Below are 13,137 nucleotides of genomic sequence, written 5' to 3' on the forward strand. Positions count from 1 at the left end.
TCTCAGCCCCCTTCACCCATTTTTCCCATCCTTTCCCCCCCTCCCCTATTTATGTCCCAGTTTGTTAGTGCAGTCAGTTTAAGTTATGGCTGAGATATGCACTCACAAATATTTTTGCCGGAGTGTTGCATTGTGGCCCGAGAAAATAGGAGAAAACAGGATTAAGAAAATCAATTATTTTAAATTAGACTTCCTTCCTTAAAAGATAGTTGGAGGGAAAAAAATCAACTTAATATTGCAGTGCACCAGTTAAAGTAGTTGATTTGAGTTTGTGTGAAATTCAATATTTGATATCAATTTGATGAACTCGGAAGTCTATAATTTCTCTTTTTTTTTCTTAACGGGCATACAGAATATGAACCATTATATGGACAATAGACTAGTATTATGTGGATGGTGAATACCGGGCTGGCTGAACAATGTATGGCTGAGAGTATATCATTCTAAATATTGCAATTCTTTCTCCCTCTCCCTTCCCCCAATCACTTCCATAAAAAAGGCCGAATTCTTTTTTTTTTTTTTTTGGTCAGATATTGAAGTTCTCAAAATTGTTTACTTTAGAACATTTTTTCAGTATCCTAAATTCTTCAGTCAGAAGTATTTTTGTGAATTTGGGGGGCTTTTTCCCCCTTCTTTCCCTCACTTTGTTAACCTTTAGTGATATAATTCACTTCCCAAGTCTCCCTGATTACTTTCCTTCCCGTGCTTCCAGTCTAGAATAGGTCAAGGAGTAAGAACGTACAATCTACCAATTGGGACAAGGGATTAAACAAATTCTTAAACGGCAGTTTTCAGATACAGCTCCATTAACTACTCAGGAAAGTCCTTCCATATGCCAACAGCTACAGAAAACTGATGATTCTATAGAGGTCTTGTGGCACATACTTTAATAAGCAAATAATAGATCTCCCACAACAATGTATTTGAAGGGAGTGAGAGATTACAAACACTTTTATTAATATTATTTTAGTAAAGATAAATATCATCTCTCAAATTATGTCCTAGCAGGGATGGTATGTATATAAATATGCCTTAATGGTTTTTGTCACAAAGGGTTTTAGTTTTTTGCCCTGCGATTATTTCTAATGACCTGATAGTAATGGCTTGTATAATATACACTGGAATTTTACTAGGAACTTTTAAATATTGGGAATGATTATCTCTGTAGATATCAGCCCACCAGCACAAGGAGTGGACCATAGACAAGTACAGAAAGAACTAGGAGATGTCATTGTCCGTCTTCATACTCCAGTTGTGTTGACCCCCACCACTGTTCAAGTCACGTGGACGGTAAGTTTTCAAAGGCAGTTTCTTTTATTCCTTTAAGAAAACAGACCAAAGAAGGAAAAAGTGAATCCACAAACAAATAGTAATGGAAACCCTCACCATTTAAAATCAAGGTGTAATCAATGGCAAAAAAGAAAAATATTCCATAGAATAAAAGAGTAGAATAAAAATAGATCGATTGCAATAGAACCATGGCATGTTTCATCTTCTTATTTTTTAATAGCTTTATTGAGATATAATTAACATATCAGAGTTAGAATGTACAACCCTGTTTTTGGTATATTTACAGAATTGTGCAATCATCATCAGAATCGGATTTTAGAACATTTCATCATCTGAAGATTTAACCGTGCATTCATTAGCAGTGTGCTTCCTCCATTCCTCCTGCTTTAGCCCTTTCCACCCACTAATCTACTTTCTGTCATAGATTTGCCTATTCCTTTGCTATGAATGCAATCATGCAATTTGTCGTCTTTTGTCTGGCTTCTTTCACTCAATCTAATGTTTTTGAGGTTCAACCATATTGTAGTATCTATCAGTACTTTGTTCCTTTTTATTACTGGATAGCATTCTATCATACAGATATATCACATCCTCTGTTTTCTCATCAGCTGATGCACTTTTCAGTTGTTTCCAGTTTCGGCTAACATGAATCAGGGAGCCATGAACATTTGAGAACAAGTTGACATATGTTTTCATTTTTCTTGTTATCTACCTAGGAATTGCTGAGTAAAATGATAACTCTCAAACATTTGGATAAACTGCCAAAATGTTTTCCCAAGTGATTCTACCATTTTGTTTCCACCAGGAATATTTGAAACTTCCAGCTTCTTCCACACCATTGCCAGATTCTCTCACATCCTCCTCAACAGTTGTTATTTTCTGTCTTTTTTACTCTAACCATTGTAGTGGGTGTGGAGTGGTATATCCTTGTGGTTTTTATTTGCATTTCTTTAATGACTAATGATATTTTCCATCTTTTCATATGCTTGAACATTTGTGTATTTTCTTTAGAGAAATGTCTATTCAAATTCTTTGCTCATTTTTAAGTTAGGTTGTTTGTCCTTATTATAGACTTGTGTTTTTTATAAAATGGATACAAACTCCTTATCAGATATATGATTTGTAAATACATTCTCTCAGTCGGTGAGTTGGTTTTTACTTTTTTTTTTTAAAGATTTATTTGAGAGAGAGCAAGAGAGTGCACATACGGTGGGGGGTGAGGGAGAGGGAGAAGCAGCCTCCCCGCTGAGCAGGGAGCCTAATGTGAGACTCAATCCCAGGACCCTGAGATCATGACCTGAGTCGAAGGCAAATGCTTAATTGACTGAGCCACCAAGGTGCCTTGGTTTTTACTTTCTTAATGATGTCTTTTGAAGCAAAAAAATTTTAATTTGACCAAGTTTTCTTCTGAATTTCAATAAATCATCTGTACATTCCTTTACCTGTATCTCATGTAATAACACCAAAACATGAATATAATTTTAATAATTTGACTTACATAGTAAAAAACTAATGGATTTTAAGAAATAAATTGGTATTTTAATATACACTGAGACTATTCAATTCCAGGCATTATTAAATGTCAACCTGCCCACTGGTATATCAAAATGCAAAATGTTTTGATCACTTGATAGCCACTGCAGTGAAAATAAATAGCATAAAAATAGCCACATTAGAGGATACTAACACTTGTGTCTATGTGTTTTTGTCTATATGTCTGTGTTTTGAGAAGAGCCAGATAATGTTCTTCCCCATGCATAGTATAGCCAGTGCCAACTTCTCATTTATATCTAAGATTTCTCTATTATAACCTCTAAAAATCCTTTGTTAAGCCCTCTGTGTATGTCATAGATCTTGTACATTGTATAAGTAATGGACATTTGAGTTAGGTATACCTAGGAAATCTTTTACTTTAATTATGATATTAACTGGAAAGTATTTATAATTATGTCCCTATTGTTATTATTGTTGTTTTGTTATAGTAGAACAACTAAGTAAGAAATTTGATTCTCACCTTCTGCTTTTAGATTCCAAGTTTCTTTTTTTTTTTTAAGATTTTATTTATTTATTTATCAAAGAGAGAGAGAGCATACACAAGCAGGGGGAACGGCAGGCAGAATAAGAAGCAGGCTCCCTGCTGAACAAGGAGCCTGATGTGGGACTTGATCCCAGAATCCTGGGATCATGACCTGAGCCGAAAGCAGGTGCTTAATGGATTGAGCCACCCAGGCATCCCTAGAGTCCAAGTTTCTTTTGGGAAATAAACATTTATCAACTCCTTCCACAAAGGAAGTTGAGAAGGGAAAACTGGTTATTTTTCACCAGTTCTTAATTAATTATATTTGAAATATAAAAATACAATGAAAGGAATTATTCCAGTGTCCTCTCAATCATAAATCCATTGAACAAATCCAATTCAACAAGCATTTTCATGGACCAGTTTTGTTCTAGAGGTGGTGGAGAACGATATAAAGAGACACAAATCTACTTGAGAGAAACATGGAAATTCTCAATATTCTTCAGGGATAAGGGACAGTATTCAGGGATAAGAGCTGTAACAGACAGATATGTACCCTATAGAGAGATTTCAATCAAAGAAGAAGTGATTAACTTTATCCTCAGGCACCAGAAAAGGCACCACCACTCATTTTCATCTATATGGAGAAATATAAAGGCATTATTATATTAGAACAGGAAAACCTAAAATAACATTTAAAGCTGTTTAGTTTAATTCTATAATTTTATAAAAGGAAGCCAATGTATTCAAGTTGAATGATGTTCCCAATATCCCACACCTACTTAAGAGGTAAAGACAGGATTAGAACTTACTTACTTTAAATCTGCATTTTGTGTTTTTTTTACTTAAACTATAGACAAATATTTATTTGAAAGGAATCTTTTTTAATGGTGGAATTTTGGCATAGGTTCCCAGATGGGGCATTTTGTTACTTCTTAAACCAGACCACGTGATCAAAATTTTGACCTAGGAGTACAAAATTGGATAATACTTCAATATAAATAAGACTAAGTTCATAATATTTTAAGAGTAATTATTTAAGATTACATTGTTTCTGATTCTGTTTTTAACATTATTTTGCATAGGTTTATTCTGTTTTCTGCATATAATAATTTCTATTCTCCTGTTCCCATGGAGGGCGCCTACAAAATGACATCATCATTTTTCCATTGGCACAGTAGGGGTATTATCTGCCTTGTCTCTTCCATCTCTCTGTAACTTTGACCAAATATAAAACTAGCAAAGCCAAGGAAATAATTGTATTTTTAATAGCAGATTTTTCCTCACTCTCAATTGAAAAGTCTTCTCTGCTCTGTTGGGAGTTTTGAAGGGGCCTCTTTTAAGCTGCTTCTCAGTGTAGAAATTATTTGGGTAAGAATCAAAGTCATTATGTTTGTGAAGTTAATCACTTTAAAAGTCACTGAGTTTAAAAGAGTAAATCAAATTAGATCAAAATTGCAGGTCTGTAGTCTGGGAGTTCTTCCAGCAGAGGAACCTTGTCATATTCATCTCTGTATCTCACAAAGCTTGTCATTACTAGTTTGCATATCTCTCTCTCTCGTGAGCTGGAGTTCTGTGAATCTGGAGTCCATGTTTTTCATTTTTGTTTTTTCTGAGCAGAGCATCTAGTATAAAATACCCTTTCAATAACAGTCTGTTGAATGATCAAATCAGTTGTTTTTATACATTCGTATTTTTGTTTTAAAAAAGAAAGTGTTCAATTATATCAGGGTATTGTTCCCCATGAATTTGTAGCTACACATGAAATTAAGTATGTGTTTGAGAGGTCAATTTAGTGAAATAAAGTCGGACTAGGGGTGTGGTCAGTTGCCAAAGAAATTATAACCAAATGTTTTATTTCCATGCCATATTTTCAACTTGCTAAATGTGTATGTTCTTTAAAGTATTACATTGTTAATATTTGAGTTACAGATGTGTTATTGGAGGAGAAAAATATATTCCCCAACCTATGTAGTTAGACTTGGGCCAGCTGAGGTGGTTTACCAAGGCTAATATTGAAGTAACAATAGTTAGCCAGGGCTGCTTTCTAAAAGTGACTGCTCTTATAACAAGGGTAGGCAAAAATGGTAAGAAATGACTGTTTCACAAAGAAAATAGCAATAAATCTCTTATTTTTAAAAAAGCAGTTATTCTTAAAAAATTAAAAATAAAAAAATGGTTATTCTAGTGTGTGTGTGTGGGGGGTTGTTTTTGTTCAAGGACAAAAAGAATCACAGATCTTATGCCCCTTTAACATCATACATTGGCAAACTAGAATTTCAGAACTCAGCTTCATCCAGATCAGTCCTTAGCAGGCTAAGCCCAACAAAGAAAATTCACTTTGAGTTTTTAGTTTAGATGGATTTTTTTTAAATAGAAAAGATGGTGGTAAGCACTTACACATTTTAATAGAATGTGGTTTTAATGGAACAGTACTGCACATTTTAATGCACGACCCCTTTTTAAAGTCTATCCCTTATTTAGCAATGATGCTTTATCATTGTGCATCCCTGAAACTTGCAAAGTTCTTTAACTTATAATAGTTACTTAATTGTATCCAGGCCCTTGTAATATGAATATTATTGAGTGAATTAAGAAAACTGAGGCTCAGAAAATTTAAAAGGCTGAGCTATAACTCAGTTGGGACCTTATGACTGGACAATGGAAACTTGCCTCATTTACTTTTTTTCCTTAAGATAACATTTTTTTTATTCATACTTCAGAAAATACAAATTTTTTAAAATTTTGCAAACCCCTGGATTTGTGGCCAGACTCTGATTATAATCAACACTAAAGAAAATCCTCCTTCTTATAAACAGAATGTTAATAAAACTAGTAACAAGCATATGGTTTAACTTGAAAATGACCACCTGTCAAAATGTGCTCTACAAGTAAGTGGTGTGGAACACATATCCAATAAAAATCCCACCTATTTTTTTAAAGGTAATGTTCAGCATTTTCATTTTTGCTTCCACCTGTAACAACAGATTTTCTTCTGAAAAAGAATGTACTGCAACTGCACAAAATCATGTTAAACTATTTGGTTATTAAGTAGGCCATTAGAATATACTGGTTGAAAGCAGTGTACAATGAAGTGAGCAAGGCAATGTTGTGTAGTAAACATTAGCTTCATAAGGTCCCTAAAACACTTAATTAATGAAAACCAAACATGGATAAAACCAATTTACCCTGATTTACAGACTCTCTTCATCTGGAAACAGCTGCTTAATGTTCTTCTTAAAAACACAGCTTGCTTCTTTCAGTATTAACAAGCTATTATTGTGAGTTATGTCTTTCTTTCAGTATATAAATTAACTTAAAGCGAATGCAGAGAAGTTTATAAAATGCCAGCTCAATGTTGTTTTAACATATGCTGCAAGGAATTTTTGAACATTGACAGTTTTGATTAAAGGCATCTCTCTTTGGCTCTCATAAATTTAATTTTTGCTTTTGAGTTGCCTTGCTTTGTAATGTCAGAACAACGGCATTTGAAAAACTACGTGTGTTGGTACAAACACAAGCTGGTAGCATGGATGAGAATTCAAAGATCATGAGCTTTGTCATCAGAGCTGGGCGAACTTTCTCTTGACAGAACCTCATACAAGTGTAGCACTAATTCCAGGGAATCTTTGAGGGTAAGAATGCTGTCAGGTGGATGAAGGAATTCTTAGTTATTAAGACTCATCTGCGAAGCTGGAATGAGCTATACATAGAAACACATATGCTCAGGCCCACCGGCTTCATGGACTCTCTAGCTTGGACATTCTAAATATAGAAAAATGTCCCTTTGTTCCACTGTCTTTTGATTGAGGTTCTGGGTTTTTAAGTTTCCTGCTCCCACTCAAAAATAATTTTAAAATGCTGCAACTAAAGAGTAAATGTTAGAGGTTAATACGTGGGACTGGGGTGCCTGGGTGGCTCAGTCGGATGAGCGTCCAGCTCTTGATTTCAGCTCCGGTCTTGATCTCAGGGTCGTGGGATCAAGCCCCGAGTGGGGCTCCATGCTCACCGCAGAGTCTGCTTGGGGTTTCTTTCTTCTTCTTCCTCTGGCCCTGCCCCCACTCATGGATGCGTGCTCGCTCTCTCTCTCTTAAAATAAATAAATCAATCTTAAAAAAGAAGTTAATATATGAGGTAATACCTTTTATTCATAGTGTGTTAACAGTTGGATAAGGAATTTTTAAAAAGTTGAAATAACCATTTTCATCATCTCCTCTATTTCTTCTCTCCCCAACCTTCCTGAAATGAGGTTTTTCCATCTCTTCTCCATTAAATTTTACACTGTATTTGAAAGTGAAATTTGTCAAGTTAAAGGCTTCTTAGAATATGGCTACTAAGCTACAATATATGGAAAATTAATTGAAGTTTCTGTGATAGTTACTGTTTAAATCAAGCAATTCTAGAAAAAGGACAAGACATTTAAAAATTTTTTAAAGTTAAAAATCCTTTTCTCCCTGAAAATGAAACAATGGTAAAAGCCAATAGAGACTGTTCAATAAATGTGTAAGGACATGTTTTATTTTTAGCTTGCATTTTTTATATATTCACTTTTCATGTAATTATTATGAATGAACAAACAGCATTTTCACATTTTTATCTGATATGAGTGTTCAGATTCAAAATCTGATTTTCATTAAAAGCAGCTGCTTATCTTCTGTACCTTTAAGTGAATGAAAGGATCAAGAAAGTTGTGAAATTGTGCCAGTAGTGGGACTCTGGAAGGAGCCAGAAACTGATAAATTAATAAGTCTTTTTTTAATATTTGCTGGTGGTTATAAGCATTTCAAATGCCTTTAAGATAGGTGCTCTAACCGAAATAAGTCAAACAGAGAAAGACATGTATCATATGACCTCACTGATATGAGGAATTCTTAATCGCAGGAAACAAACTGAGGGTTGCTGGAGTGGGGGGTGGGGTGGGAGGGAGGTGGTGACTGGGTAATAGACACTGGGGAGGGTATGTGCTCAGGTAAGTGCTGTGAATTGTGCAAGACTGTTGAATCTCAGATCTATACCTCTGAAACAAATAATGCAATATATGTTAAGAAAAAAAAAAAGAAGAAGAAGGTAGCAGGAGGGGAAGAATGAAGGGGGGGAAATCGGAGGGGTAGACGAACTATGAGAGACGATGGACTCTGAAAAACAAACTGAGGGTTCTAGAGGGGAGGGGGGTGGGAGGATGGATTAGCCTGGTGATGGGTATTGAGGAGGGCACATTCTGCATGGAGCACTGGCTGTTATGCACAAACAATGAATCATGGAACACTACATCTAAAACTAATGATGTAATGTATGGGGATTAACATAAGAATTAAAAAATTAAAAAAAAAAAAAGATAGGTGCTCTAACTTCACAACTCTTCATCTTCCCATACACTTCCTCCAGGCATATGAATTTTATATGGGCTGTTTCTACACTTCTTCCTCTGGAATAAGTAACCCTACATTCCTTGCAGATCTCAGGACTTGTTCTTTTTCAGGGAAATGCTTTCTCCCCTTCCTGATTCTGTCAACTTCCTCTCCCCTCCAGTCTTCCTTAGCTCCTTGTCCATGTCATTCATAACATTTGTTTATGGATATTAGTTATGAATGTAACTTGACCAGTAACTTGATTAGTAGGAACTCAGAAAATGATTGGAGTGAGTGAAGGTATTAATGAATGGACAAAAGATAAGAATGGAAATTCCTGAGCAATAGCACATTACATATCCAACCATAAAAATAGGAACTGTTGAATATAAGAAAAGGATGATGAGAAATGAAGCTAGACAAATTGGCAGGTCTAGGCCTGTCAGGCCTTTGTGCTATTTCAAGGAATTTGAATTAAGTAAGCATCTTAGATACTATGGAGTGTTTTAAGCAGGATAGAGAGTTGTCCCACTCTTCATTTTGGAAATCATAATGTGAACTCAGAAACGGAATTGGAAATTAGAAGCAGGGAGATGAATTACAAAGCAATGGCATCACACAGATGATAATGACGAAGACTGAAATAGGGACAAGAGAAATGAGGATGGGTGGTTTCATTGTCATGTCTAAAATATTTCCATTTGGGGGGTGCCTGGGTGGCTCAGTTGGTTAAGCGACTGCCTTCGGCTCAGGTCATGATCCTGGAGTCCCGGGATCGAGTCCTGCATCGGGCTCCCTGCTCAGCAGGGAGTCTGCTTCTCCCTCTGACCCTCCCCCCTGTCATGTGCTCTCTCTCTCCTCTCATCCTCTCTCTCAAATAAATAAATAAAATCTTTAAAAAATAACAATAAAATAAAATATTTCCATTTGGTTTCAAAAGTCTTTTTGCTGTGTTTTTCAGGTTGATCGCCAACCCCAGTTTATTCAAGGCTACCGAGTGATGTATCGTCAGACTTCAGGCCTGCAGGCTACATCAACATGGCAGAATTTAGATGCCAAAGTCCCAACTGAGCGAAATGCTGTCTTAGTCAACCTGAAAAAGGGGGTGACTTATGAAATTAAAGTTCGACCATATTTTAATGAGTTCCAAGGAATGGACAGTGAATCTAAAATAGTTCGTACTACTGAAGAAGGTCAGTATTCAGATTTCTAACAAAAGCCAACTTAAACCATAATGAAGGCAATTTCTTTTTCTTTTTTTAATTTTATTTTTCTTTTTAATCAGAGAGAGAAGAGAGAGTGAGCACAACCAGGGGAAGTGGCAGGCAGAGGGAGAAGCAGGCTCCCCGCTGAGCAAAGAACCCAATGCAGGACTCGATCCCGGGACCCTGGGATCATGATCCAAGCTGCAGGCAGCCGCTTAACCTACTGAGCCACCCAGGTGTCCCAAGACAATTTCTGTTGAAGTTCTAGTTTATCATCTACCTTTGAGGAATAGCAAGAGAGAATATAAAAAGTGAATTCAGGGAGTGGCATTTTCTCTTTTTATTCCGAGAATCTCATAGAGTCTGAGAACTTTAAAAAAAAATGATATTCGAGTAATGGGATCTTTTTCTTAAGTAAACATTTGTTCCAAATTTTACCAGTACACTGGACTTTGATTACAATATTTTCCCATATTTTTTTTCTTAACATGGATTGAGTTCATTTGGCTTCATTAAATAAGGACAAGTTACTGGAAACTCAAGAATGCAAGCTGTTCATTGTCACTTTCCTGTTTTCGATGTAGTAAAGCATAACATTCTCTTTTATAAGCCTCCTTCCCCGTGGGCTCTGCCAGTCTGACTCATAATTTCTAATCAGAAGGCGCCTGGGTGGCTCAGTTGGTTAAGCGAGTGCCTTCGTCTCAGGTCATGGTCCTGGAGTCCTGGGATCCAGTCCTGCATCGGGCTCCCTGCTCCGCGGGGAGTTTGCTTCTCCCTCTGACCCTCCCCCTTCTCGTGCTCTCTCTCTCTATCTCATTCTCTCAAATAAATAAATAAATAAATAAATAAATAAATAAATAAATAAATAAAATAAAATGGTAAAAAAATAAAAATAAAAAATTAGTTAATAATTACAGTCAACATAAAATAATATACAGCACATACAATAAACATTAACCATATAGCCTGGAATACAGGTGTGTAAATAACATTGACACTTCTTAGATGTTTTTAGCTACAAAACTCATTGCCGTTATCTGCAATCATTGATCTTTTATTTAGTTTTCTAAATAGGCCTACAGGGGTGCCTGGGTGGCTCAGTCGGTTAAGCGACTGCCTTCGGCTCAGGTCATGATCCTGGAGTCCCGGGATCGAGTCCCGCATCGGGCTCCCTGCTCGGCAGGGGGTCTGCTTCTCCCTCTGCCCCTCCCCCCTCTCATGTACTCTCTCTCATTCTCTCTCTCTCAAATAAATAAATAAAATCTAAAAAAAAAAAAAAAAAAAACCAGGCGGCCACTTGCACCTTTGCAATAGGATTCTTACTAGTGACATTTTCTCCCCCTCCCCCATTTGGAAACTTTCTTGCACACAGATACTTTAAAGTTAACTAGTGATGGACATAAACCTAATGTAGATTTGAACCAGTCCTGGTACTAGTGTCTCCTTCACTGAACTAGAGGCTTATAATAAATGGTATTATCAAAGTACAAAAAGTCAGATGCCAAATGTAATAAACCCCCACCCCCATTTTCTGCTTTTCGACTAATTTTATTTACACAGCTCCTGGCAAATAGCCATATTTCATGAATCAACATGAGAGCAATCTTAAGAAAATGTGTATAAGTTACCTGTGCTACCATAGATGTCTGTGTTTGACAAAAGAGCTTCTAAGTTGCACATATCTTATAATCAGCATCACAGTGAAAATGTTCTGTCCACACTGGTTGATGCAGTGATACACTGACATGCACAGAAGTACGTATCTTTAAAGACATTAATCAACTTTCAGGACATATAAAGAAAAAAATTACTAAAAATTAATAATAAGATCTTCATCCACCATTAAATTCTACATTATGTTAAAAATCTGTCGTACTAATGAGCGGAGCGGGTGAATTTAATATAGAATGCTACATTTGAAGGACACTTCCAAAAATGAATTTCATTGCAGTTAAACTTTTCCTCTGGATTAGGCATCTCTCACCATTTGGTATGCGTTCCTTTACAGTGTATGTGGCCTTCTGAAGGTAACAAATGGAGCCCAGCTGGGCTGTGTGTGGGAATGATGAGCAGTGGTTCGGGTTCCTTCACATTGGTAGAAGCTGAACGCTGGAATAATTGACCTGTCAGGAAGCAGGCATGGTATTCTCTCCAAGCCAGCAGCAAGGCAAATGGGAAACCTGATTTCAAATGTTATTTTTCAATGCAATCTACTTAATAACTACAAAACTGGTGAACAGGTGGTTAGATTTATGTCTTCGTGCCATATTTTGTAGCAATATTATCAGATAGAGGAATAATACAGAACAATATTGTGCTAACGTGTCTGTATATATCCTATATCTCAGTGCACGTGTGGGCATACCTCAGTGACAAATTTATGAAACATGCGAGACTTAATTGATAGGCTTTTAACATATCTTTTACCATTCAATTGTACATATATTCCAAGGGCTAAACTCTATAGAGTTATGAAAGCATTGATCCTTTTACATAAAAATCCTTTAGTACCACAAAATTCTTTGAATTGTGTTTCAACTGTTATTTCATTTTGTTTTTCTTACTCAAAGATTTAAGGAGAATTGATAAATTTTCCTGTAAAATTAGTATTTTTCAGCTCTCAGAGAGACTGGAGAGCAGATGCTACAGTCTAAAATCAGAAGTTTTTTCTCACTCATCTTTTCTCAGTGTGATTATAATTAGTTATAGGAGAAACCATAAAGGATGGGAACTGTAGGAAATTAAAATCTATCCATTTCACACTCGACCCAACATGAACTATTTTCATTTATAACTTCAGAGTTTCTTCCCCATCAATATAAAATTAGTTTTAAATCTTAAGTTATGAGTCAATGTATAAGTCAATTATTTTTCCCAATATGAAAGAAAAAGATTTTTTCCTTGTGTTGGTGAAATTTATTGCTGTGCTTCTGGTTTTATTTATTAAACACAAAACAAAACAAAAAGATAAGTAATGATACCACTCAGAGATAATGGTTGATGAAAATTTGGAATACATTCTCTCAGAATACTTTTGATAGGAGTGTTTTTTTTTTTTTTTTTTTTTCAGAAAGAGAGCCTGCCTAGTGGAGTCAAATGGATCAAAGTTCTAGAGCCAGACATACCTGGGTTCAAATTCTGCCTTGATATTTGACTTAGATAACTCTCTTACAGTTGTCTTCTGTTTCCTTTTCTGTAAAACTGAGATAAGAGTTGTTTTAACTTCTTGAGGTTAATGTCATCATTAAATATGACACTTAGCTCAGTGCTAGACATA

The 13,137-nt window shown here is 35.8% G+C and overlaps 1 protein-coding gene across 4 annotated transcripts in view; it reads left to right on the top strand.

Moving 5' to 3' along the window:
- ROBO2 (roundabout guidance receptor 2) overlaps positions 1 to 13,137 on the top strand; it is a 586,782-nt gene that overhangs the window by 497,585 nt on the left and 76,060 nt on the right. For all 4 annotated transcript variants that reach the window (XM_035015144.1, XM_035015145.1, XM_035015146.1 and 1 more), the window contains exons 14-15: positions 1,169 to 1,290; positions 9,617 to 9,848. In XM_035015144.1, the coding sequence (XP_034871035.1) occupies positions 1,169 to 1,290; positions 9,617 to 9,848 (354 nt within the window). The remainder of the gene's footprint in view (positions 1 to 1,168; positions 1,291 to 9,616; positions 9,849 to 13,137) is intronic.

Source organism: Mirounga leonina, unplaced genomic scaffold (genome assembly GCF_011800145.1).
Source record: "Mirounga leonina isolate KUSES-001 unplaced genomic scaffold, KU_Mleo_1.0 Mir_169, whole genome shotgun sequence".
NCBI lineage: Eukaryota > Metazoa > Chordata > Mammalia > Carnivora > Phocidae > Mirounga > Mirounga leonina.